This window comes from Falco biarmicus, chromosome 10 (genome assembly GCF_023638135.1).
Source record: "Falco biarmicus isolate bFalBia1 chromosome 10, bFalBia1.pri, whole genome shotgun sequence".
In the NCBI taxonomy this organism is placed as follows: Eukaryota; Metazoa; Chordata; class Aves; order Falconiformes; family Falconidae; genus Falco; species Falco biarmicus.
This window is the reverse complement of record NC_079297.1, coordinates 37747998-37775945: the sequence shown is the minus strand read 5'-3', so window position 1 is coordinate 37775945 and position 27948 is coordinate 37747998. Positions and strand designations below refer to the sequence as shown.

The 27948-nt window shown below is 43.9% G+C and overlaps 1 protein-coding gene across 1 annotated transcript; it reads right to left on the bottom strand.

The window, feature by feature from the left end:
- Positions 1 to 80: 80 nt before the first annotated feature.
- Positions 81 to 27948, bottom strand: IGSF22 (immunoglobulin superfamily member 22). The gene is given in 28 exon segments (XM_056354527.1): positions 81 to 1777; positions 4668 to 4802; positions 4804 to 4853; positions 4856 to 5114; positions 5960 to 5976; positions 6622 to 6812; positions 6814 to 6905; positions 7746 to 8030; positions 9769 to 9821; positions 9824 to 10012; positions 13159 to 13181; positions 13183 to 13282; positions 14377 to 14552; positions 15539 to 15624; positions 15627 to 15670; positions 15673 to 15718; positions 15720 to 15775; positions 16072 to 16266; positions 17542 to 17657; positions 18272 to 18290; positions 18293 to 18428; positions 19179 to 19207; positions 20162 to 20222; positions 20224 to 20584; positions 20784 to 21054; positions 22588 to 22851; positions 24500 to 24631; positions 27882 to 27948. Coding segments are annotated over 28 exon segments (3516 nt in total). The 3' UTR covers positions 81 to 1714.

Here is a 27948-nt window from a genome sequence, read left to right as displayed (position 1 = left end):
ATGGAGTATACAGCCAGCTGATCCTCTGTGGTGGGCAGTTTGGTGCTGCTGTAACGCCCATCAGCTGTGTGGCTCTGCCCTGGAGCTATGCAGTGCCCCACTGAAGCTGACACCCCCAGTCGGCTACAGTGTTCCTGTCTGGGGAACCCTGAAACACAGCCACATGCACCCCACAGAGCACATCGGACACAAACCAGCCAGGCAGCACTGTGACGATGGCACCTGGCTCGTGTCACAATCCATCATGGGTGCCCTGGGATGCAGAGCCCTGAAGCACGCTCACCCCTTGCTGCTACAGCCAGTCCCACATACAATGGCCGTTTGTCCAGAGTTCCTGGGAGGAGGCAGCTTGCTGCAAAGGATTGCTCTGGGAAGGCCGTTTGCTGCCCAGAAATCCCAGACAAATGGCCACGTCTCTCTTCCCCCCACCCCAGCAAAACTTCCAGGAGGAAAAAGTAGGGTAGTGTGGACATTTTTCTCTGGTTCGGCATCCAATGCCAGTTTCTTCAGCTGTTTGATGCAGTGGAACAGATACTTGGTTTCATTAATCCTGAACCAGGCCATCTGTCACCAGTGAGAGGTTTGAAGGATTTATAGCATAGAAACAGTGTAACTGCTCCCCGTCCATTAAATGGATCTGCTCACAGGCTTAACAGAGACTTCTTCACACTCCCCTTCTGAAGTGGCGTGGTTTCTGATGTGGGAATGAATCAGTAGCAGGCAGAAGTATCATCACGTTCTTTTCAAAGCGGCCTAAAGGTGTTAGTAGCAGGCAAAAGTGGGTGCTTCTTTCCTCTTTCTTTAATTTGGTCTTTTACAATTCCTTTCAAAAGCTTAGAGGCCTGCTGGGAGGAGCATCCCGTTTCCTCACACCTCCTTCCTAGCTCCAGATGGAACAAAGGTGGCAAAATATTCTCAGACTGGGTGTGTGTCTGTGGCTGGCCACTGCTATGCTTTTATTCCACAACTGGCTCCTGAAAGAATTCACTCCAAATTAAAAGAACTAACACCACATGTGTGTGTGTCTGTCTATCTGTATGTATTTATCTATCTGTCAATCTGTTGATCCCTCAGTGGTTCAGATATTCTGCAATTCCTTATCTGGTCTTGGCCACCAGCAGTGAAGTTACTGGACCCTTCTGGATCTCGTTTGACCTACGGCCAGCTTTTTTACAAAGTGACTCCCTCATTTGCAAAGCTGCAGACTGTATTTACTGTCTTGGTATTGCAAGGATTTAATCACTTCAGATTTATGGCTTGCCCTATGTTTATATACAATCTGACATAATAATGAAGCCTAGATCGTTATGGAGGTCCTGCCAGGCTATCTGGGGATATGGAGACAGAAAATGAATTTCCTCTTGGAACTCAGAAACAGGATTCTTATTGACCAGTGCAGAAGCAAATTGATACACGGAAGAGAGAACTGCAATCTCCAGCCCCTTTTATTACCACTGAGATACATTAACAGATGGTATTAGAAATATCACCTTCAACATGCACCCTGCTGCCTGAAACCACTTAGAGGAAGGAAACATCAGAAGCGTCCCTGCTGAGCAGAAGCCCCACTCTACCAGCTGGTTTCACCAGCCATTACAGAAGGCAAGGGCAGTTGTATTTTGAGTCTCTCTCTCTCACACACACACACAGACAAACAATACCGCCACAGCAATGCTGTTTTGCATGTTAGACCTGGCAGAGATAGTTCCACTAATTACATCTTGTGTTTTGACTTCTGGAAATTTTCTGTCGGTATGTCCAGGAGACCTTTATCATCCTTTTCTCAAGGGCGGTGGGGTGGGGTGGGTGGGTAAGTGCCACCATTACTGCAATCAACCATTTGAGTGCATGTCTCACAAAGCTCTGGCTAAAAAGCTTTATAAAGCTTTCCACTGTATAAAGGAAGCAGTTGTCACAGTTTTTGTAGGAAGTGAACAGTTCAAATTTATGGAGTTCTCATTTTCATTCTTACTTCCCCTTGTTCAGTTCATCACTCTTCCAGATAATTCACTTTGGGTCTAACAGGCTTTGTGTTCTCTGCAACCGGCCACCTCCCAGCCTAAGGAATATTATATCCACTCTTCTGAGCTATAGCAGCAAGAAAGATGCTGCTGTGTGTCCCAGAGGTGGAGCAATACTCTATTTGGTTTTGCAACTACTAAGAAAAAAGCTAAAACTGAAAAAAAATGGCTAAGCACAAGAATGCCCCCGCCCTTCCATAAAGAAGAGAGAGAAGACGATACATGTGTTGGGGCATGGCAAGGTTTTGCAAGCCAGTAGGCTACAGGGGTGGCTTCTGTGAGAAGATGCCAGAAGCTGCCCCCATGTCCGATGGAGCCAATGCCAGCCAGCTCCAAGATGGACCCACTGCTGGCCAAGGCCAAGCCCATCAGCAATGGTGGTAGCGCCTCTAAGAGAACACCTTTAAGAAGGTGGGGAAAAAAAAATATCTCTGCAACAACTGCAGCAGGAGAGAGGAGTGAGAATATGTGAGAGCAACAGCCCTGAAGAGACCCAGGTCCGGGCAGGAGGGCAGGAGGTGCTCCAGGCACCCGAGCAGAGATTCCCCAGCAGCCCATGCTGAAGACCACGGTGAGGCAGGCTGTCCCATCAGCACATGGAGGTTCACAGTGGAGCAGATCTCCACCTGCAGCCCGTGGAGGACCCCACACCGGAGCAGGTGGGTACCCAAAGGAGGCTGTGACCCATGGGCAGCCCACGCTGGAGCAGATTTGCTGGAGCAGTCTGCTCCTGAAGGACTGCATCCCATGGGAGAGACCCACACTGGAGCAGGGCAGAGTGTGAGCACCCTCCCCCTGAGGAAGAAGGAGCCGCAGAGACAGTATGTAATCAACTGACAGCAGCCCCATCCCAGTCCCCCTGTGCTGCTGGCAGGGGAGGGAGAGAAAATCAGAAGTGAAGTTAAGCCTGGGAAGAAGGGAGAAGTGGGGGGAAGGTGTGTTTACGATTTGGTTTTATTTCTCATTATCCCACTCTGATTTGATCGGTAATAAACTAATTTCCCCAAGTCAAGTCTCTTTTGCCCATGATGGTAATTGCTGAGTAATCTACCCACCCTTATCTACACCCAGGAGCTTTTTGTTGTATTTTTTCTCCCCTGTCCAGCTGAGGAGGGGAGTGACAGAGTGGCTTTGGTGGGCACATGGCGTCCAGCTGGGGTCAACCCAGTGCAACACATTAAGAGGAGTGGAGAGAGATATTCGAGAAACTGCAGTTTAGCTCCCACAGAATCAGCACAGAGATCAGCAGCTGAGACTCCCACATCACTATTCAAATGAGCAGATTTGCTCATTCCTTAGATCAGTCCTTACTCCTTTCCCTTAGGGCAGCCTGTCACCAGGAAAGACCACTGACAGTCTGTAAAAAAAGTCCCTAAAGAAAGTCCAGGTATGAAGGAGCTCTCAGCCTAATTAAGAGTGCTCACACAAGGTACAATGTCCTCTCACCCCTGACTCCCAGCAGTAACTACCCCTCTTGCAGAATTAAAATCAGCAAAAATATAGTTCCTAAGATCTAAAATAAACCTGCAGTTAAGCTCACTTTGAAGTGAATTCCTTACCTCCTAAAATAATTTTTACAGTCTCTTAGAATCTGACTCCTGCTTTCCCACCTCACTCAGCTGCAGACAGCCCTAGCAGCAGAGACCATCCAAGAGACTGCCCAGGTCAAGGTAAGAAGGAGCCTTGGGAGGCCTCAGAAATAGGCTCCCATTAAGGAATCTGAATACAAATGAGCACGTCACCCACACAGTGCTTTTGCAAGCCTTGTCCCTTAGGCAGCTCTGCCTGTAAAAGCTTTGAAAGAGGTATGTTCCTACTGTAACAGTCCTTACTCCGACAAGCTCTGTGTGGGGAGGCAGAAGGCAAGTCTCACCCAGCAACTGCATCTCCAAGGGGACAGAACGCTGTTCCCATGCCCCGCAGGCCCACCTGCCCTCCCTGAGCTGAGGCAAGCAGTGCTGCCAGGGTGCCTCTTGCATCAGCCTGGCTGGCAGCGATGCCGGGCCAGGGAAAGCTCCCGCTGATCTCGGGGACTAGGAAAATGCCCTCCAGCTCTGGCCTGAAACTGTGGCTTCAGGGAGGAGTGTATCAGGGACTGTGGGGAGTAGGAGACCCAATAGCACCAGGAATTCTTAAAAAATGGTAAAGAATTGCTTTCAGTCTTCCAGGTGGGCAGTGGCTGGCTTCAGTGAAAGAAGTGTTGCATGTATTCTACAGACAAACACAGATGAGTGCTTGAAAATCAGAGCAGGAAACTCAGTGTGCACATCCCTCCGCTGGCCCACACTGAGCTACTTCTGCATCAGCGGGGAGAACCAAGCCCTGGCAAGGGTGGCTCAGCAGTTGTCAGCAGGCTGTCCAGAAACAATGATTAGAGACAAAAATAACCTTGAAGACAAATCTCAGTGACTTCAGTGGAAGACGAAGTCGAAGAGTTATGCTGTTTTTTGAATATGAAGGTAAGTTCCTACAGTGTGGCCTTTGCAGCTCCAGCTGCAGTACCTACAGGCTGTGTAATCTCTTTCTCTGTGGACGAGAGCCAAACTGGCCCAGAGAAGTGTGATCCACAGTGCCAGTCCCAGCAAGTGCCCCTGCCCTGGAAAATAACAAGGTGTAAACTACACTCAGACTTGAAATCTGTGGTTACTCAACCTGGAAGGAATCACCCCCAACAAATTGCAGTGGCTGCAAATCTGATTTACCACAGATCATCAACCTGTAGGTCCAAGTTGTAGGGACCATAAGCAGACAGATGCTATTTGTTGAGTCGAACCACAACTTAAGACTTGGATGTGAGGCTAATATTGCCCCTGTACAGGGTCACTGTTGGGTGGGGTTGCTGATGAAAGTACAGCTCATGGCGTGGCTGTTGCCATGACCTGTGCTGTGGTTCTTCACAGGGGCGATGGAATGGGAAGAACAGTCCTTCCTCGGGGGCTCCATATTGAAGTCAAAACACTCTGCTGAGGGAAGAGTCACTGTGGGCTGCTTCGCACTGCACTGTCTGTTGCACACGCCAACATGCAAGCACAGAGCCAGCACCATCAAGACGATCTCCTGCACCAGTACAAATCCAAAGAGCTTGGGTATGACCTTTCATGACCTGGGCCTTCTTTCTGACCAGGGAAAACCCAGGGAGGGGGGAAAAATGAACAAAACACTGCATTACTCTCAGCATCTGACCAGCATACCTATCTCAACATTGTAAACAAACTGAAAAGTAAGAGAGGGAGGAATCAGAAATCTTATTCTTCTATTACTCTGCTATGCAACTGTAAGCAAGCAATTAATTTCTTTGTTTCTTGGTTTGTGAATGAGGTGTCAGGTTTTTGCTCCATGGGGATATATTGATGCCTTCTGTTATTAAAGCCATTAAATTGTAAAGTGCTTCTGGATATTTGGCTCCTAAGGTGCTTTAGAAATGCATTAAATTACACCCAATTATAAAACAAAGCAGGTGATCTTGTAAAGGAAGAGCTACTGCTCTGCTGGTGTTGCTCTGAGGCATTAACAGTCTACAGAATGCTCTGGGGGAATCAAGGGGAACTGCACGTGCAATTTAACTTCCAGTGTCCACTGCAAACCCAGCCCCTATTTAAATGCATTTATTTAAATCTTTATTATCTCCTTTTGCATTGGCATGGGGTCCCATTAGGTAAATCCCCTGGATCCTAAACGTAGCACTGTGAGGCAAAATTCTCATATGAGACCTCATTCTCAGGCAACAGTTTATCTCCTCCTTATCTTTCAGTTTTTCTAGCATCTCTCAGGTTTGTGCAAATAAACTTTGTGACTTGCCATTTATAATGAAGAACAGGAACTCGGTTCGCATCTGTGTATGTCCTGCTGTCCTGCCTGAAGACAGGTAGGCTGTTATCAAAGGAACGTTCAAGGGAATGCACTGCAAGGCACAACCAACCTACCTTTTATCCACTTACTACTCTGCTGTACTCGCCTACATACACAGAAGTTACTGAAGTTATTTCAGACTCTGTGAAATCCAAGCCTAGAGTACTTCCATACAAGAACATGACTACTGCCACATAAGTAGAAGTGTTCTCAGCTGCACAGGCAGCTGAAGTAACATACCTATGGTTCTATGACCTCTGAGTGTTTAATTTAATGTGCTTTTAGGGACTTCTTATAGCTTCTGGCCTAGAAAGACTGTCACATGGTCTCCTTCATGTGTTAGATTTGTTTGCTTTTCATTTAGGAAACAAATCCCAGTCAGACTGGAAATATCCTACAAGACAAATGACTTGTAACACCAATCTTCTGTTATGTCAAGACATGATAGTATCAACCTCACTGCACGCAGATGGCCTCTACTGTCTTGAATTTTAATTTAAACACACCTGTATGAACTGCTATGTAATGTGCTACACATACACGCAGAAAAAGGAAGCCTGGTCCTGAAGAGACTGCTAACAAATAGATGGGATAGGACAGGATGTATTCTTATTTCTGTTCCCCAGGTGAGGACCTGAGGTGCAGAACAGGCTGGCGATAATACCCAAGGCCATAGAGGGAGCCTGAGCTTGGTTTACAGTCTTGTGGACGAGAGCACCCATCTTCCTCCAGTGCCATCATGAATTTTTACGCTTGCATCTGTCTTTGGAGATGCACCACTGCTCCTGTGAATCTAGAGGGCCAGTGTCCCCAGTGTCACTGCGCACAATGACTCAGAAGTGTTTCCTCCCTGGGAGCAGGCCTGTGACTTATTGCTGTAGACCTTCTCTGTGGCTGAACCATGTGGCGGTACTGACATCACATTTCAGGACACCACAATCAGTCTTCTACATCTGAGCTGTGATTTAGGGTCACAGTGTTTGGGAATTCTCCAACCAGCTGCAGGTAGGTGTGCGGTGAGGGGAAATCTATGAACTAACGAACACATTCAAGTATCATTTCCTCTGTCTGGGGACCCTCTCTCTGTCCTTTTATGGGGCAAATATTTTGCACTTCAGTCCCTCCCTTCCAAAGTCCCTGTGTGTCTAGGAAAGTACCATCCCTGATTTCTTCTACCCTGAGCAACCTGAGGACTTGCCCTGTGTAATTCCTTTCTGAGGAAAAAATAAGGCTATTAAGTTTTAAAAAGGACCCTCTGAAGAGATGACAAGTACAAAAATACACTACAAGGCTCCGTAAGTCCCAACAGATCATTATAGTAATAGCAATCCCTCTAAGAAGCAAATCAGCCTGCCTCCACGTGGCTGCTTAGACCCACTTGCAATGGAAATGATGAGACCAGAGTGCTGAGGGGACAGACACTGTTACATTAGTCCTGTTAAGGGGATTTGCCTGATTAAATAATGGCATGAAAACCAAGGCAGCATCTGGGGATGTCTTGAGCAATAACTGCTTCACTCTTTATTCCTTATCCCTCAGCTCTGAACCATGCTGCTCCTCTGCTTGGCTCAGCTAACTGGGTCTGGCTTTGAGCTACTGTGAAGGTGGGACTTGGGGAAACACAGTGACAAGAGGTAGGAAAATCCCTTCTGACTGGGGAGTTTTCTTCCCCTTGAGTGAAACTAACATTCTGGATTGCTCCTGTGGCCTATTTTGGATAAGGTGTGTGTATGATTGGGATTATTTGTTTTTTTCAAGAAAAAAGCCTTCCCAACTCCAGCATGGATGCAGAAATTGCAAGAAATTTCTGTCAGCAAAGGAATACCTCCTGTCAATACCCAGATGTGACTGAGATGCTCTATACAGTTTGCTCTATACAGTACCTGCAACGTGCATTTGAACATCATAAAGGGCTTCTTTATAACTCTCCTTGAGGATAATCTGGTACAGGTCAGAAACTGATCGCTTGGTAAGGACTGGGAATGGTTCTTGTCCTCCTCCCTCTTGTTGATAAGCCTTATTTTGCCACATCACTGGTGGTGGTGGGGAGGCCAAGACAAATGTGTAGCTATAATGCTCTGTTTCCTGACTTGGGTGGTAACAGAAACCATGTCTTTGAGCATAAAAGGGACATCTATGTGTACAGGAGCCACCTGTACATGATCAGCCTGATAGAAAAACGTTTCAAGGACAACAATCCTAGTGATTTCTTTAAGCTGTAAAGACAATGGAAGGCTTTGTCCCCAGCAAAATGCACAGAGTTGGCTTCGGAGATGCCACATAAGCCTTATTGTACAGTTCATTGGTTTGATTATCTTGAAAGCTGAGGGAAAACAGCTGATGTGATACAGATAAACTTATACTGAGAGCTACATTCTTACATTGGGGCTGATTCTGCAAGGTACTATAGAGCCTCAGCTCCTGTATTTTTTTAGCCTAGGCTTAAAAAAAAAGGAAAGCACAGAAATTAGCCTGTAGCCTGTACAGAAGTGAGCTCAACATCCATGTTAATAGAAATTGTACCTCAGAAAGCACAGCACTGGGACCTCAAGCATTGTCTTTACAACCCAATGACTCCCCATGGTCACTCAAGGTTTAATCAAGAATGATTTCACTTCAATTAGCACGAACTGTAGTTGTGTGCTCAAAAAATTCTGCTTCTTATGATGAATCAGAGAACTTCCCCAGTGTTTAATGGTTTGCTGAACACTGTTGCTCCAGCTGCAGAGGGCTGGATTGTGCAGCTGACAAGCTTCTGCGCACAGAAGTCCCTCTACCCTTACCACCACAGGGAGGCTTACAAAAAGACTAGCCACAAAGAGAGTAAAGACTTATTGCAGGACTTCATGAACCTAAAGCACTGGTGTTTCTCTGTTTGGTGATGTGGTAACAAAGCCATGCTGCACAGATGGGAGATGGGTTGTGTAGCACCAAAGCGGAGACACAGAAACAACCATTTTTTATACTGGTCACCTGGATATTGCCTTCTGAGACTTCTTCAGTCAAGCCTGAATGTCCTTCTGCTCTATAGGAATCAGCACTACATAACATGACTCAAGAATTATGCGTCTTTTCTTGCTGGTGTTACTGCTACTGAGGGTAGTCAGCATCATGCTTTGTTACCTGGGTGTGTATTCAGACATAAAAGTCTGAATTTCCTAATTAATAATTAAGCAATTGCAAGTCCTAAACAATAAAGATTTAAATACTTTGCTACCTCAAGTAGGAAGCTATCCAGGGATTTCATGGCAGGTCATGATCCCTTCGTTCTCAAGACACACTTAGTGTCTTTGAAGCATGATCTCTGATAATATTATTTCAACTTCAGCATGCTGGCACCCTGACGGGTCATCCCATTCAAACTGAGGGACTGAAAGAATTATAATCCTGTCTCAGTACCATTATATTTACAACAGGCATTTCAAATGTGATGGGGTTATTTGCTGTACTGCCTACCCTCCTAACCCATACTTAGACTACAGTATCCATGACAGTAATCTGAGAATCTTCCAACAGTGACCGCTGTAATCACACATGTGATGCAATGCGAGAGGTCAGACGGTAGAAGAAACAACTGCCGTTACACCTAACATACTAATTCAGGGGACAGCTCAGCAAGAAGGATGGCAAAATGACTTTGATTTGGCTTAAGAACTGCACACCTTATGCTGCTCTCCATCTCCTTGCATCACCTCTGAAAACTCAGCAAAAAGCATCACAGCTGTGACGCTAAATGTGCTTTTGTGAAATACGAAATTGATAATCCTTTACAAAGTGTGGTATATGCTAAAACCAACAGAAAGTAACAGCTGATAGATGGGAATTCCATCTGGATGGATACTGCATGTCGTGCTTGAGGGTGACATTGCTAGAATTCCTTCCTGTTCCTTCCTTCCACTGCTTCTCCCATACTAACTTCATTCACAGCTCAGGTTCAGAAGTCATACTTGTCTCCTGCAAACCTCCCACAGTGTAAGTGGTACTAGAAAGAGGGATCTTGGTGCATTTTGTCCATTTCTTGGTGTCCTCAGCTCACACCTCTAGTACGTATCCTAACAGCATATCCCCCTGGTCTGGCTCCTGCCAGGCTAAGGAAATGCTGGAGTTGGAAAAATCCACCACCTTCAGCAGTCCTGGAGGCTCTGTGACAGCAGGAGAGCTCTGACACGCTACTGCACCCACAGGCCTATGCTTGTGTAAGTGAATTCAGAGCTCTTCCTATTTTAAGACACTGAACCAGCAAGGTTTTTAGGGTGAAAGGAGCCTTAATAAAAACAGAGCAAGTTCTGTCCAACAAAACAAAGCAGTTTCTAACATAGCATATACATGTAGACCCTGTTCCAAGGTTGGCCATTTAAGAAAAATGCTCGCACCATTTGACATGGGACCATCTGAATTCAGCTGGGAAAGGGCACCCTCTATGAGCACTGACCACCACTTGTTCTCCACAGGTGTTTGGGAGAGGTGTCTAGCATTAAAGGTTTGTTTCTGTCTCTTCCTAGCTGACTGGTGAGCTGTGCAATACATGTCCTATAACCTGTCTGGTATGGCTTTGACTGCCTTATGTCTCTCCTTGTTTAATAAATCCCTTTACAGTCCTGTGTAAAGTGGTCAGGTGCTATCTGGACTGCTTGGACTAGTGAATTTGCTTACTGGCTTGCAAAATCCTGTGAATATTCTTTAAGTTTATTTGCCAAAGGTTACAGTACCCCTAATTAATAGTCATTTTTTAAAATACAGATCTTGCTTTTTGCTCTTTAGTCCACCTTGCAGCAGTCTAGTTAGATCTCCATAATATGTAAGAAGAGCAAAAGATGGAATATTAGAAAATATCTGGTTTTAATCAAATTAATAGGGAGTAAAGTATCCAAATTCAAGTTCTGCTCTGAAAGCCTCAGCTAAAATGCAACGACCCTCCGCACTCCTGCCCCAAACCAAGAAACTCAACCAGTGCAGCATGCCCTGACAAACTTGATGCTAATGGCTTGTATACAGAACGCTCCTGTGAGCACACAGGGTCATAAGGGATATCGTGCACATGGACAGTACGTACTCTCCTAGGCTTAATCTTAGATAGTGCAAGTGTTCAGACAGGAGAAGAATCGTAGCTTCAGGCTTCAAATTGGATTTGTGTTGTCTTCTGATGCAAAAGTAGTTTTCCCATCTGAGTAACTAACCTCAAGGCTCTCATCTACTACATAAACTCTCATTTACCAGCTTCCACATTCAGCCAGATCTTTTTCTAAATTATGTGCACCGACTAAGGCCCACTCAAGTATCTATCACAAGATTCTATCAATAGTTTAAGCTATTTGTTGATGGCTTCTGACAGCCTTTTGTTTTTACAATGCTTTAGTTATATGGTCATACAGAGTAAGAATTCTCCTCCCAGTTTTGTATCACCTGCAGCCTTGCTGAGGTTACTCTCTGTCCCCTCATCCAGGTCAGTGATGAGTAAGTTGAACAGGACCAGACCCAGCACTGACACCTGGGGAACACCACGAGCTGCAAGCCTCCAGCCAGACTCTGTGCCACTGATCTCAACCCTCTGAGCTCTGCCTTTAGCCGGTTCTCAACCCACTTCACTGTCCACACATCTAGTCCGCACTTCCTGAGTTTATGTACAAGGATGTTACGGGAGACAGTGTCAAAAGCCTTGCTGAGGTCAAGGTAGACAACATCCACTGCTCTCCCCTTGTCTACCCAGCCATTCCATCACAGAAGGCTATCAGGTTGGTTGGGCATGATTTTGCATTGGTGAATCCATGTTGACTGATCCTGATAACCTTCTTTTTCTCCACATGCTTTGAGATGACCTCCAGGATGAGCTGTTCCATCACCTTGCCAGGGATGGAGCTGAGGCTGATTGGTGTGTAGTTTCCTGGGTCCTCCTTCTTGCCCCGTTTGAAGACAGAGTAACATTGACTTTCTTCCCGTCCTCAGGCACCTCTCCTGTCCACCATGACCTTTCAAAGATGATGGAGAATAGCTTGGCAATAACATCTGCCAACTCCCTCAGCACTCATGGATCCTCCTCAACCAAGGGAAAGTCTTCCTTTCTCCAGACTTCCTCTCTTGCCTCCAGGGTAGGTCTGGGAAACCAGAGGGCTGGCCTTGGCAGTGAAGGCTGAAGCAAAGATGACATTCAGTAACTCTGCCTTCACTGTGTCCTTTGTCACCAGGACATCCACCTCATTCAGCAGCGGGCCCACACTTTCCCTGGTCTTCCTTTTGCTACTGATGTACTTGAAGAAGCCCTTCTTGTTGTCCTTGACCTCCCTCACCAGACTTAATTCCAAACGGACCTTAGCTTTCCTCATCACCTCACTGCAGGCTCTGCAAACAACTCTATATTTCTCCCAAGTGGCCTGCCCCTTTTCTCACGTCCTATAATCACCTGTTTGAGGTTTGACAGAAGCTCCTTGCTCATCCATGCAGGTCTCCTGCCCCCTTTGCTTAATTTCTTACTCACGGGGATGCAGCTATCCTGAGCCTGGAGAAAGAGATTCTTGAATATTAGCCACCTCTCTTGGATCCCCTTACCTTCTAGAGCCCTAATGCATGGGATTCCTCCAAGTATGTCCTTTAAGAGGCCAAAGTTAGCTCTCCTGAAATCCAGGGTTGCAATCCTACTTGTTGCCCTGCTTCCTCCACACAGAATCTCATGGTCATCTGCCCATTTCAGCATTTCTGAGGCTACTGTAGTCCTTTGGAGTGTGTCTGTGATTTTGATCAGTCCAGAATTAGTCACAGATTCTTTACTACTAAAAAACCAGTATTAAAATAATGTAAGCAACTTTAATGAATTCTGCAAGAGTTTTCTCTTCTTTTAAAAGGGTTGACGGGGGACTGTTGACAGGAGCACAGTAACACAGGTAAGAAATTATTCTCTTTGTCATACATTAGGGCCTTTGGCAACCTATATGTAAACATTAAGTGCTAAAGGTATCTACACCTCTAGCACCTTTACCGTGTTGTTTTCTGCTGTTTGCATATACTCATTTCGCCCCAGGTAGGAATCTCTTACTATCTATCTTACTAATATCCTCATCTTAATAGCTACACATTTTAAGTGAATAACGTCACACTTTCAGGCACTTATAATTACATTTATAGCCACCTGTATTAAGGCCTACCTTAATCTTTAGACAAGCTATAAACACCATGCAGTCCATCACATTGAGCCAGGCTGGAACTGCCACATTCCCTCAGACTTCAGTCATAAAAGCACAGATCTGGTAATTGCAAACACGTTTAAGAAAACTAGACACTAATGAAAGAAACATACTGATGGGATCCTTTGCAACGAGGAGTTGAGGGCATGCTGAAAAGTCCAAGGCCTGTGTGGTTCACAGCTATTACATGGAACTCACTGTGCATCCTCCCGAAAACCATCCATTTGAATCTGGTACCTAGAGACACAATGTTGCAATTACACAACTCATAATAGTGTTCCCAAGTGGTCAGAATGTTGCGTTTTTTTAATTGCTTTTTGACTGAGATAAACCAAGAAGAAATTTCAGCTCACAGACTGCTGGAAAATGATATAAATTTCAGGGGTTCAGGGAGCCCCTTAACTAGGTCTAACCTTTAATTCTCCAGTGGTCTGCTCCATTTTCGTATCTTTCTCCCTAAGGAGAAGATGGAATTTTGATGCATATAATAAGAGGAAAAATAAATATTTTTCTTTCCACTAAATTATGGTCTATAGCCTGGCATAATCATACATGCTGGGGAAAAAAATATCTTCATGTCTTGCTCCACTGATTTCAGTGGGATTTCCCATGATGTAATGAACTCAACAGAGTGGCCAAGCCTTGCACAATCTAGCCTTCAAGCAAGGTTAAATGTCCACTCAATTTTGAAAAAATACTCAGGAATTGAATAATCTGCCTTAAAAAGTGTTTCCGTTATTTACCCTGAGTACTGTCAGTGCCTTAAGGAGGATACTGCTGGATAATGTGATTGATTGTAACTTAATTAATATGAAAGTCCACATTTTGAATCAGACAGAGGAAAGAATCCAAGATAGAACCAAAATATTAACAGAAAAGGAAAATCAAAAGTCTCGTTAGTCAGATGTTGCTGATAGGAACACTCCCATGTGTTCTATAAGCTGTGCTAAGCATGGATCATATGGTTCCTATCTGATAGATACAACAAAATCAATCACTTGTCTAATTCAGTTCTGGTCTAAGGCAAGGAAAAGCAGCCAGATTTAGGTAGGGAGAAATGTAAAATACAGATGCTTGAAATTAGGCACCCAAATCCACAGATGTGACTTTCAGAGGTGCTGAGTGTTCTGCCCTCTCATTGTTGCTCCTGAGTATCAAGCCATTTCTATCTGAGGGCTGAAAATCTCACTTTGAACAGCGTATGTTAAAATGTGTATTTTGCTAGGTGTCACGATTAATTTTTTTTTGATTAATCAATACTCCACTTTGCATTTAAACCTTATCTAACTTCCCTTTTACCTACATAAACAAGATAATAATCTTGGTCTGACCTTGGACTGGCTCCTTGGTGATTGGGATATAAAGATTGGTGCCTTTCTTTTTTTCTATGATGTAACCCTGCACTGGGGAACCTCTGTCCCAGGCTGGGAAGTTCCAGGTGATGGTGACAGCTTCTTTCCTGACATCTACAACCTGAGGCTGAGACACCCGTCTCAGATGTTCTACACTGAAAAAAATCAAATTAGCACAGTACAGTCAGAATTCATTGACTCCAAATTCTGTGTATGCGTTATGTGTGTGTGTGTATAAATATATATATGTATGTATAGCAAGAAGTCAAGGAGAGTAACTTCTATTTTTAAGTTTATTCATGGCCACAGCCTTTTTCTAAAGATTCTTTTTCTTTGCCTTCTACCTCCCTTTGTCGTTTCAAACACTGAAACATTTAGATTCTTGCACTCAATCAGAAAACTAGCTCTTTCTGCAATGCATTAGAGTGGCTCAGAAACACCTTCCGTAATCCATAGGTTTGGACAAAAAGGCAAAGTTCTAGAAGTAATGTATGTAATTTTTCATCAAGTTGGTAACAACTTTCTTTCTGAAATGTTTCAATAAGCCAGGCTTGCTGTTTGCACTGTATCTTCTGTGATATACTCTGGTTTTGGGGAAAGAGGACTGCAAATCCCCCTTTCACTGGGGATCCCAGTCCACAAAGGAAATCCAGGAACAAGAGGTACCCCAACTACAACTGCCAGAGAATAGTGCAGCAATGTTTTCTAACCAAGTTAGTTTTTGGCTGACTTATTTTCTTTTTTGGCCACAAACCAAAATGTTTTTAAGCATTCCCTTTTAAATTATCTTCTCTGCTCCCTCACAATATTTTCCAGAGAAAGACACTTTTCATTTCTGCTGTACCCCACTAAGCTGACCCTGGAATACCATGTTAGTCCTCTCTTGCGGCCAGTCTGTGTCAAGGGGTTTCTGGGTCCACAAACATTTGCAGTGAAAGGACCTGGGTATTTGTTTGATTTTGCTTATCAGCCTAAGCACAAAAGCAGCCTCTAAGTTCTGTCCTTAGAACTTGTCCCCTGAAGCACAGGGGACAGTATTCTATTGGGGACTGGCAAGGAGGAAGAGGACAAAAATAATGGGAAGTGGGACTGTGAAACCACATTAAAAACAGCTGACTAATAGGTTCTCCAGCAAACATGCATTCTGAATTCTTTCCCTTCCTCCACTTTTGCCACAGCAAATGTGGTGTAGTTGCTCTCCGCCCCTACTTGGATCCACAATTTTTTTCTCCAGCCATCCTCCTCTCTATGCCTGACAGAGTCACCTGTTTTCTCCATTACCTTTGGGTGCTTTCCATCTCACTTTACATTTTCCCCACGTGTTGCAGGAACTCTACTTTCCCCTGTGGGGATTTTGGTTTGTCTCCAGTGTGAGCCGCTGACCAGAGTGACACAGAGGGCTATTATTCAGAGGGTCATATCGTCTCATGGTGTAAATCAGTGTAGATGACAGCAAAACTAAACTGACCTGAACCACCTGATTTGGTAACTCAGAGTCTGCCCCACTGCAAGATTTTTAAAGAGAAAGTCTGAATTATAGCACCTGTAAGCAAACATATCTACCAGTGATTGTCCTGTTACAATTAATGTAGGACCTACCAATGAAGCTGAGGTAAGGATTCTTAGAAGCTGGAGCCACAGTGATTTTTCAGATTCAGCATAACGGCTCCACTCAGGTTTTGATTATAACACAGTCACTGGCCTTCTCCATCACTGCTTCTGCCACCGCAATGCCATCTTTGAACCATGTGACTTTGGGCATTGGCTTTGCCTTGAAAGGCACCTTGATGCTTGCTGTATGCGTAGTTTTCACAGTAATGCTGCGTGCAGCAAAAAGCTCAGGGACAGGCTTTTGAGTAACAGGAGAATCTGGAAAGAACGGAAGATGTTTGAAAGCTGCAGCTGCAAATATAGCGCGACATCTTTCCCATACCTGCAAGTTCCCAGAAAAGGTGGTCCAAAGCTGGGCCCTTCATAAATTCATGTTTTTACTGTAAGAATTCTGTATTTTGTGAAAGCCTCTGGGGACACTAACAATCTTCAGCATGTCTTGATTCAGTTAATTTAGTTCTGTTTCTTATACAGGGAGCTGGCTGTCCTCCTTTAGCTGTTCAGCTCAGCAGCAGAAGTGGGACCTCTAGGAAACAGCAAACCCCAAAGCTCCTCACTTCCCTAGGGCCTGGAGATTTGATTCCAGGCAGTTTCTGTTTTGCAAGGCAGAAGAAGCAGCCGTTTGTGCTGTTCTTCCCTAAGGCTACACCGGGATATGTATCTGTGATCATGATAAAGATAGTAGATTCAAAGTTAGGTACTGCTTCTAAAGAAAATGCTCCCTCATTTGTTACAAAGTAATATGGGAACATGATAAGGATGTCCTGCACACAATAATAATAATAGAAAAACCCCAAACCAGGTTCCAAAATGTATTTGGTGGTTTTCCTTTTATTTTTGTCACACAATGTGTACATTTAGAAATTATAGTCATCTGCTGAAAGTGGTAAAAAGGCATTCAAAAATATGTTTGAATGAAGGAAAATCAACCCTCCCTATACCAAAGCTTTGCTGTGGATGAGTTCTTACTGCAACACAGGTATGATAAATACTCAGTGTTGCAGACACAGCATTCTTACTGCTGCGTTTGTCCCGCTGTCCTGGGCAGCAGCATCTATCCACCTTGCCTTGATTCAGGGACAGAAAGACACTCGTTTCCACACTGCAGAGGAGTCTGAAAACCCACCAGGCGCCATCTGGCCGCCAAGAGCTGAGCAATATGTTTATTTATGTATTTCTACATATAATTTCAGAAAAGGTGTTTTTCTCGTTGCTCATGACAACGTCTGAAGTAAAAGCTCAGGCTAAAATTCTTGATCGCCAAATTATAAACACATAAACCTACGCTTAGTCTCTTAAAATCAACCAATACAACTGTTCAGTTTTTTCCCCTCAGGAAACAAAGCAGCAGAAAGAAGAGGTTTTGCTCATGCACACAGCTAAGGCTGTACAGGCCCAGGGAAGGAGACTGGTGAAGCACTGATACTCTCAGTGTTTGTGCGTGCCTGGTAAAAAGCACTAAGGAGGTGGGGTGGCTGTCTCCAATGACAACTGGTTGCTTCACTCTCTGCCCCCTTGGCTCTCAACATCTACCTCCCTTCACAGTCCTCTCCCGTTCTGTCAGTGGGTTTGTGGCTCCCTGCTTCACTATCCAGATTCCTTTCATATCCGTAATCTGACAAGAGGATTGAGGCAGGGGACAACCCACACTGCAAACAACACCATCTCCAACGCTGCCCCTGAATCCTCTACCAGAGTGTCCAGCTCTAAGATGACTAAGCAATCAGGATTTCTAGCTCCTGCTCTGGTAAAATGCTCTGTCATCCATCGACAAAATGAATTTAGATTTCATGGATAGAGCAATCTGTGTATCTGCCTAGATGAGCCACATGGCATGTACTGAAGGGTGTGCACTGCATGCAAAGGACCCATTTACTGATTACTCCAAAAATCAGAGACTGAGAGAGGGAGAAGGGTGGTAGGTGGTGAGAAGCCAAACTTGTGGGAAAGAAAGCAAGTCTACAGGCTGAGAAAATCTGTTAGCAAATGTGAAAGCATCTTCACAGGAGACTGGGAAGGAAAATTTTTAAAAAGCCAAGATCCAAAGCCAAAACTTAGTAAGACTAAGGGTGTAGGAGACTGGAAAAGATTAGATCTGTTCTTGGCTGATCTGTCCATATGTTTGCCCCTAGTCAGAAGCTGTTTATTAAAGCCATGCCAAGTCCCACAGTACCTATCTGGAGAAAACTTCCCACTAGGGTTTTGCAGTCTTTCATTATACTGATAATACCATGGGCATTTTACCTATTTATCATCCTTGAGCCATATTCCTTCCACTTTGCATCATTCAGGACAACACAGAGCTCAGCAGAATGCCCAGTTAGAGCATGGAAGTCACACACATACATGGTTGCAAATGTCTCTGGAAGAAAAACCAGTGGAAGCACATGAACAGAAAAACTGTGCAGAATAATCATCAACTGAGCATTTCAAACACCAAGTAGGTATTTAACAGTGTGGAGACCTCCTAACAAAATGGACAGGCCCTCTGGATGAAACCAGTTTAGTAAATTGGATACCCTTGGAAGAAAGTGGGCCAGAGAAAGGCCAAGTTGTTTTTACCCTTCTTTATGCATGTTCACTGGAGGGAATGCAGCTACTGGAACCCTAAAGTTGAGGCAGAAAACAGCCTCTTGGCACTGCTCCACACCCTTAGCTGGTCCAGAGGCGCTGTCAAACCAGCTGAACACTTTCCTCTACTGCCTACGTAATGTTTGTATCTGAACCTGAACCTCACATGGGGAAAGATGCATCTATAACTAAGGCACCAGGCTGCAACTCCAGTGTGCACAGGAGTCAGAAGCAGCTCAGCCATGGCTTTCCAGGTTACTGGTGCCACACAAGTGGCTTCTGTCCCAGAGGAGTGGTCAGAAAAGGCCCCTGCTGCACACTGTCCCTTCAAGGCCACCCTGGTCATGGCCCACAGAGAGCACTCACATACCAGGCCTAGTACCCAGCCCCAGGGCTTCCTTGCCCACCGCTAGCCACACTCAACCCTAGCCATGGAATCCTTGTGGAATCCTTGCAGGGCTGCACACCTAGAAAGCCCAGGGCTGGGGATGCCACTGGGAAACAGTCCCCTTCTGGCTGGCTTTGGGAAAACAAAATGAGAAATACATGGTCACAACTAATGGAGAGACACCACCCCCCCCCCCCCCCCAAGTCCATACATCTGGACAGGGTTTGTGGGGGACATCATCTGACACAGAAAATGCAGGACTGTTAGGAAAAGACCAGCTTCACAGAGACATCTGTTGGGGTGGCACTAAGACAGATCAATCTTCCATGCGAGAAAATCTGCCTGACCTCACAGCTGAACTTCTTTTGTCCCCTGAAGTTTCCTTCATACCATCCTACCAAATGCATATGCAGTTAGTTGTTCTTGAACCTGTGAAGGATGCACTAACATAATTTTATCCTCCTTCCATGCAGTTCATTTTAAAATGGTGTTAAAATGCTGCGCTTTTCATGGAAGGCACACGGGCATAGTTCAAAGCTGGTCTACATCTAACAGAAGTCATCTCAAATACTAACAGCCACTAAAATCTATACCCTAAATTTGAAATTCTTCTCCAGCCTATGCCGAGAGCATAAAGCTAAGCTTTCCAACTTTTCTTCCTGCTCTTAAGAACCTTGTATCTTTCTGTAAAGATCATAGACTGAAGTTTACAGCATCAATAATGCTACTGCAAAATTAACGTACAAAACATATGTGATATTACATATTTACCAGCCACATGTCGTGCTACCGGTCCTCAGCAGACTGCAGCCAAATGTCCCATGGGTCACTTTAAAGAACCAGTATAAGAATTCACTAAAGCAACCCTGATTAAAATAAAAAACATGGTACACTTTACTAGGCTGATTTATGTGACACGTGCAAGGATTTCAATGACAGATTTACTGCTTTATGCTTCTACCACTTTATACAGCATAGGAAAGTTCTTTATTATTACCTTCATGCTACCAAGAGGGGGCATGGACTAACAGCTTATTACATGTTAAGCAACAAACAGTGCAGAGGAGTGTTACTACACATCCGTTTCCTAGTCGCTACAGCAAAGCAGCATTGCTCTCCTGCAGAGTTCACTGAAGAACAGTGTAAATACTACTATTCTTTCTACTCTTCCTCTCTTGAGCCATTCACACTTACCTTCCACAGTTACACTGGCACTGCCATACTGCTCATTAGGGTCACCATCTTGTGTAGCTTACAATGGCTGCGCAATCTCCTGAGTCACTCAGCTCAGCAGCATTAATGATGATGAGCTCAGCTCTCTTCCCTTCATGCTTCATGGTGTGCTTAGGACATGTCTCAATCATTCATCCATTCTTCACCCCCTTCAGCATGACACCTTCAGAAGTCAGCACGCACTCCAGGCAGGCTTTTCCCTTCTTTTTGACTTGGGTGTTCCTGAGATTGCTGACAAATTGAATTAGAATGCCTGGGAAAGGGGAAGAGGTTGGCAAGAAAAAATGGTGCGTACCAGCAAGCACCTTACAAATCAAAACAGTTGGCTTTGTCTTTGCAGGATACAACACGGGCTCCTGTGCAGGAGAGATTCCAGGCTTGGGACTTTACTTTCAGTGTGAAAAAGAGGTCTTGTTGCTCCTCTGCTTGCCTGCCCACAGGGTAGCTTTATGAGACTGTGGCTTCCATTTTTCTCAGCCCAGGCTCTGGGGTCTTGTGTTCTAGCTGTATGGATTCTGCAGCTCAAACCCTACTATCTTGCATTTGATCCACCCACTGCTCAAAAATGCTTCCTTTTCGTTACTTATGATCAACAAAGAGCAGAGTATTCTGCGCTGGATCTCCAGTCTGAACAAGTTCTTTAAAGTCACTGGACTGAACGCCCTTAGTTTTCACAGTGTGGGCCAACCCATTGCCAGATGGGATAATTTCATAGTCATCATCCCACTTCAACTCTTTCCCACTGAACTTCCAACTGAAGTTTTGCACTTTCTTTTGCAGGTGCATTCCAAATGCTGCTGTCTGTCTTTCAGTCACTTTCAGTAGTTTCAGTCTGTCAGAAGTTACAGGCCCACCTGTTAAAGCACCAAAAAGACAAACATTCACTCTGTTATTTTTAGTTCCTGATCTCCAGTTTCCTACACTAAATAGCAAGATGTCAGTGAAGTAATTTTAATTTCTTTCTTGAGTGGTAGCTGAAAGATAAATTCTTTCCTTCAGCTTCAGTGGAAATTAAGCTAACTATAGTTCATAATGTTCAGCAGAAGTTGCACGTAATCCTACAAAGCCAATGACCAACAGACACAATGCTTTTCTGTTCAGTTCTTCTGTCTTAGCTCTGCTATTTTTTTTCCCTCTCCTTTACTGTAAGTCATCATAAAGTAGATGGTTTCAGACAAGTGCTCATGACATCCACAAGCATGCCTGGAACCATTTGGCAAGCAGAAGGAGGACTAATATCTTCCTGCATTATCTGTGAAGAGTGCTGCAGTGCCTGGCACAAGATCACTATTTGGCTTACGCAAGGTAACCTACCACACTCCTAAACAGCCTGTGCCCAAGCCCTGCTAAAGGGCTTTATCGAAAAGGTATTATACTTAAAAAACAGTACTTATGGGAAAGCTTATCTTTAAGGCATGGTCCTACTGCAATAAAAGGCAGTTGGGCAGCATCACTTTTACTTAGCATTGATTTAAAGCAAGTTTGCTATATATAATGTGGTTGGTTTTCTTTCAGACAGCAGGCATGCATTTGGCTGGCTGTAAGAAGCATACACGGATGAAAAAAGATTGTTCTCATTATGCCCAGGCCCATTAATTCACTCCCAAGTTCTGTACCATGTTTGAACAAAGTTAACTTCCACTAGAAGGGCAGTGCCAGGGCTTGTTTTGTAATTCCCATCTTTTCTATTAAAACTGGTCTAAATTCAGTAGTTACTTATGCCCCTGCCACACTGATGTCAGTGGAGAATTTGGTTTATTACGTGTAATAACTAGGCTTCAAACTGAAATCTATCTCATGAAAGGTGTTTTCACATGTGTGCTCTGGTAATTGTGGGTTGATTTATGACTTGTACAATGTTAGATACCTGTTTGAGCCTAAAAAGACCAGTGAATCATTAATGTTGCAAAGACATGTAAGGAAAGAAAGTGGGTCACAGTTTGGCCCACCAATTTTGACCCTCAAGTGTCTGCAGATCTTGACACTGTATACAGAGCCTCATGTATCTGAGAACAAAGATTACTGATAACTCAATGTAATGGGGAGTTTCTCATCAGCCACAAGAGGACTGTAGCTGCCTAGGTCTTTCACGTTGGTGATACACAGCGTGGATTTCATATCTAGAGGCTTCGTATCATTTTTTCTCAGGGAGTATGGGAACATAAAGGCTCTTCCCCATAATAAGCACAACACTTGCACCTTTGGAAACACATTCTTTTTTTGTGCAGTGGACACAGAATGCAAGACACAAAATTCTCAGTTTAAAGTCAGCAGGGGATAGGATTCTTCACCCTGCTTCACCCTCCATTTCATTTAACTTCAAAATTCTTCCAAGCTTAGTTGTTAGTAGCTGACCTAGCCACTAGTCAAGCCAGACCTCTAGAGTTTACCTTTAGTTATGATCAAGGATACTGTATAGATGGCATCAGTGTGGGTATTGGACACTACACACTTGTAGTTAACCTGTATCATCACAGTAAAAGCATTCAGATTGTAATGGAAAAAAAAAACCACAGAGAAAGCAAAAAGCAAAAGCTCCACATAGGCTGGGGCAGTGGTGAGTGGATATGGCAAATGTATTAGTGAATTCCTTTTTTTATTTGTGTTTAAATCACTGTATTTAATCACTAACAAAAATGACCTGTGGAAAACTCAGAATCCCTGAAGGCAAAAATTTTGAGGCCAAATCCAATGCTCCCTCCTCCCTAAAGATCCCTCACTGCCTTCCCAAAGCCCCAGAAACTGACAGAAGTCTTCCCACTAACAGCGATGTTATTTGGGATCAGGTGCATTCTTGGCCTAAGGCAGCAAAATGAAGCCACATTTCTTCTCAGAGACATCCTTTTATTCTGGTGCTCTGCACTGGAAGTGAGTATCACTCCTGAACTGCATAAACAATACATAGACCAGAGAAGGGTGAATGGAAGCAGCTGGACTTAAGACTCGCAGAGTTTGACCTGCCCTGACTGGTAAACTTGTAAACAAAGGACTGCCTGAGAGAAGAAGTGAATTAGAGCGGACTAAGAATTAAGGACTGAGGAGAGAAAGGGACACAGCAATGCAAGCAAGGAGAACAACAACAGGACAGAACTTCTGCAGTCACTGGACATCACAAATTAAACAGGGCTGAACTGGGACACGTCCTGAAAAATATTATGAATTATTACGATTTAGTGTTGGTTTTGCCTGAGTGACACACCAAAAGCATTAGGGTCTTGCCATGTTAAACATAAAACTAGGCAGCAAAAAAAATAGTTCCTGATCTGATGCTTTTTCTGTTGATCCAAAACACTACCATATGATCACACAGTAGCATTTGAAAGTAGCACTGCTGCAGTAGGCTCACTGCAAATGAGGACAGTTTTATTGCTGCTGAGGAATACTATAGTGCTTAAGTTTTTTCTTTTTTAGTTTTCATTGTGTGAAAAAAATAAATATGTGGTAATGGCAAGAAAAAAAGATGTGTTAACTTAGCACATACTTCTTAAAAATACTTCCAAAACGTTCTGGATCCCTCTTCCACTGGTAACCACTCTCTCTTTTCTGTGTTAATTAGGCTTTGGTTTACTTTTAACTTTAGCTCAGAATATTGCTTTGTCTCCTAATATTCAAGGAAAACATTGGAAATAACGAATGAACGAGTGAAATGGAACTGGGGCCTGTTACCTACTTTCTCTGCTTAGGTTTACTTTAAATGCATGGTTTCTTTTCTCGTCTGCTTCATGGAGGAGACTACATTAACCTTGCTTTACTTACTGTAATTCTTACAACTTTATATCCATCACAGATACCACTCTGGGAATGACATTTATTCATTAGCAGTGCTCTGTGCACTGACAGGAATGATCTGTGATTTTTTGTGATATACCATAAAGGCTCATATGATCTTTCACTTTAGACAGTCACAGATCTGTCATATGGGAGAGATTATACATGATGGAAAGGCTTATTTACTTATGCATTAAAGGTCACATTCTTCCAGTCCTAGCCAAATTATTCAATCATGAGTTTTGCATAAACAAGAACTGCTGCATTTAAATCAATAAGGACAAGTTGCCAGCAGCTAAAATCAACAGCAGCTTTCCGCTGGTTTTGACTGATAGATGATAAATCTCTAAAAACAGTGAGTGTGGGTATAGGTAACTGCAGATTGCATCTGTTTTAGTTTACCACTCTTCCAGTTGTAGAAGATGATGGACCAAATATTCTTGCATGAGGTGGGTGAATATATTATTGAGCACCTGAAAATGCAGTCAGTTGTTGGCACATACTAGGTATACTTTCACCAGAAATTGTTACTCACCCTTGATGCTGTCAGTAGACAAGGTTTCTCCACAAATTCAGGAATGCTTTCTCCAGCAAGGATCTTGAAGAAGCAGGTTACCATGCTAAAAGACTCCAATTAGGGAGAAGACTTCCTAGAAACAACTTCTTTGATTGGGGAAAAAATACATTAATCAAGCAGAACAGAGATGTACTGTTGGAAGGATTTGTTGACTGAGAGTGGGAAAGGGTGGCTACAACAAGAAGCACTGAAACAAAAGTTACACAGAGAACTGCCCCAGTCAGTTAAAACTCTTGGGAGAGAAAGGCCAGTGCAGTGCAATAGCGGCAGCGGTCCATAGGAGACTGCTGATCGATTCCTTGCTGCTTTCCAATCTTTCTGCAGGATTCTTGGCAATCAATTTGCTCTTTCTGTACCTGTCTGTCTTGTCATCTACACAACGAGCTGCCTTGCTGCACAGGGGTGCTGTAAGGTGCTTTGACATTAGCTGTCATTCAAAAAGGGCATAAAAAGTGGACATAACAAAAGGCCCATTAGGACTTACCTCTTTTGCACACAAGCTGTACTGAGCTCCTGAGTGCTGCTCCTGCCCTATGTCTAGACAGATGCCCATTGTTTAAGAAAAATCCTCCTCCTTTAAACTGTTTGTTTCAGGAGACTCCAAACAGCTGCACTTTTCTATCAGAATGAAGCCATTTAGTTGTTTTTGTAAGAACTAGTCCTTCAGTTCAGTCAAAACTGTACTTTTACTCCAGCCAGACTGATTAGTAAGGAACTGGCCCTGAACAGTCATTGCTAAAGCTCCATGCAAATACCTCACTGGTACTGAGATATTTTTCTGTGGCTGATAGCAAAAGGTCTCCATTTCACAGCAGGAGAATTGAGAAAAACTCTACCACCAGCTTGGATTATTCCAGCTTATTCATTTAGACTATTGCATTGTGCTTTTCTTTAATCAAGGACCTCCCCAGCTCTCCCAAGTACATCACCTGCGTTAGGATATGTGAATGCTACAAGGGCCTGTGCACACCCTGCTTTCAGTGGATGTGGCTGGGAACTGTCTCATCATCCTCACTGCAGTGCCGAGACAGTAAGGAGGCTGCTTTAAGCCAAGATAATCAAAACAAGACAAAAATGTTTCTAATCAAAGGCAATGGCTGGTTCAGGGGCAATACCTGTAGTCTTGCAATAGCACATAGACCATGTGCTGGCATTTGAGACAAACAAAAATACTCGGTTCCCCCTCAGCAGAAGGCAAACCCCACTGCACAGATACTGCCCACGTTTTGTCAGCTTGGTGTGCATCACTTTGGGAGGCCATGCCATCATACTGTGGGAAAAAGCTGTCATCATATAGCCCATTTACAGTGGGGCCTCTGCTGCCTATAGCTATGCCAAGACTGGTCCCAGTATGAAAGGCAGTTTGAAGAAAAGGGACTATCTGATTCTAGTACTTGAGGGATGAGGACTAGTCATCTAGAAACTGTAGCTCCTAAAAAGTGTTCCTTAGCAAGACAGATATGGAAGGACTGGTAAGTCTCTGACTCAGCTGTGTGCTGCTGAAGGATCTTGGGGCAGAAGGAAATCAAGCCAAACCACAAGCCTTTCCAAGACTTGAGAGCACAAATTATAGAGCTGCAACTTATGCATTACAACCTAGAAGACACAGTCCACAGGGAAGACAGTATCAAGACCATCTGACCTTGAGACTTTGCTTTGTTATCAGCAGAAATTATAGCTATGGCATAAGTGCTCTGTTTTGGCCATCCTCCCAAGGAGATACTTTTCCTTATCAGAATATACACACCCTGGTCTCCCTGCTGAACTGGCCTTTCTTTCCCAGCCTGCCTGTGTAAGAGCAATGTTCTCTGGCTCCTTATGCACAGAAGACAAGTGATGACTATCTATCTCCATACACGCTCTAAAGTTGTACAGGGGTATATATGATGCACCTCTAGACCCTGTTACGTCTTTTTGCTCAGAGGTTTTCTCACAGAGACATGATTTTTGAAATCTTTCCTACAAACCACAAAACTAAGAGAAAGATCACTCCTGCTTTCACCTGGTCTGCCCAAAGATGGTCTCATCCCCTCCCCCCTTCCCTGTTCTGTTCTCACCCTTTCACTCTTGCAGACCAGTGGTCACTGGTGTTGATGACAGCAACGACTGGGGCTGGTTGGGAAAAGATGTCACTCTATAATCCCAAATGCCCTAGAAAAGAGCATATTTTGCCCTCAGTCATTGTGGGGCAAATCCACACCTGTAGCACCAAGTGCTAAAAGGGGAAGGCACACAGCCTGCTAATTTACTCACTTGCTCCACTGCACAACTCTCTGCATAACTTCAGATTTATTTGGATTTTCAAATCCTGCAAAGCTCATAGTGACACAGTTTAAAAGCCAGCCTACCATTTTAGTAGTTCCTTGTTTCACCTTAAAAATGGAATTCCCTTTACTTTTTTTACTTTCTTTTGCCTGATCAAAATTTTTATCCTTGGCCACAGATTTTCTGAAAATGAAAATATTACAGGTTAAGATCCAGTGCTTGTGCCAGCTAAGAAGCAGAAGTGGCTGGTAAGAATCAGATTTTTTCTAAACTGCTGGGGGTATTACATTTTCTTATCTTTCAGTCGGGAGAGCAAGCACTTTGTGATAAAAACTGCCCTTAACAGTAAACAATGAGCTTTTGGAAGCCTCACCAGATTACAAGATTTCCTGTTAATTGATGAACCTGGAACCGACTTCCTGAGCCCAAAAGGTTGCACTTGAAGGATGTGAGATTGTAGTGATGGTAGTAACAGGGAACTCAACTTGCCTATACCTCAACTGTGGGCAAGAAAGAAAACAGAACAATAATGCAGACAACCCTCTGTGCTTAGAGGAACACAGATACACCATGAGTCAACCCACGCCACTCTGCACAGAGATTAACTTCACTCATCACACAGTGTGGCTATCCCTCTGTGCTTACTATGGCTGCTGCTAACAGCATCAGCGCATATTTACAAGACAAACCAGCTCTCAAGACTTGACAGTACCTCTGAAGTGCACACAACAAAGACTGGGTGCAAGTGAATAGTAATTTTAGTTTCAGTTACAGAAGACAGAGTTTGGACAAGTTTGACTATATCTTTTGTACGTGACAGACTCTTCCTTACAACATGCTCTCTGCAGCTCTTTTACTCCTGGTTTTAAGTGTCTCAAGGAGTTATAATTCAGAGTGGTACTTCACAAGGTGCCTTTCTTGGAGGGGGAGGAAAGAAAAGAAAAAGCAAAGCAGCTGTGAGACAAAAGTTACTGATCTCACACAGCCTATTTCCACATTCCCGCCTGCCCACAGCTATGGAATACAAAATATCAGGGCATTCTTGAGAATATACGTTTATGTATATTTTACCTTTTTTCTCCCCAGCTGCTAAGGTCTTGATTGTTCCTACTAAATAGACAGGAACTTTCAAGACCAT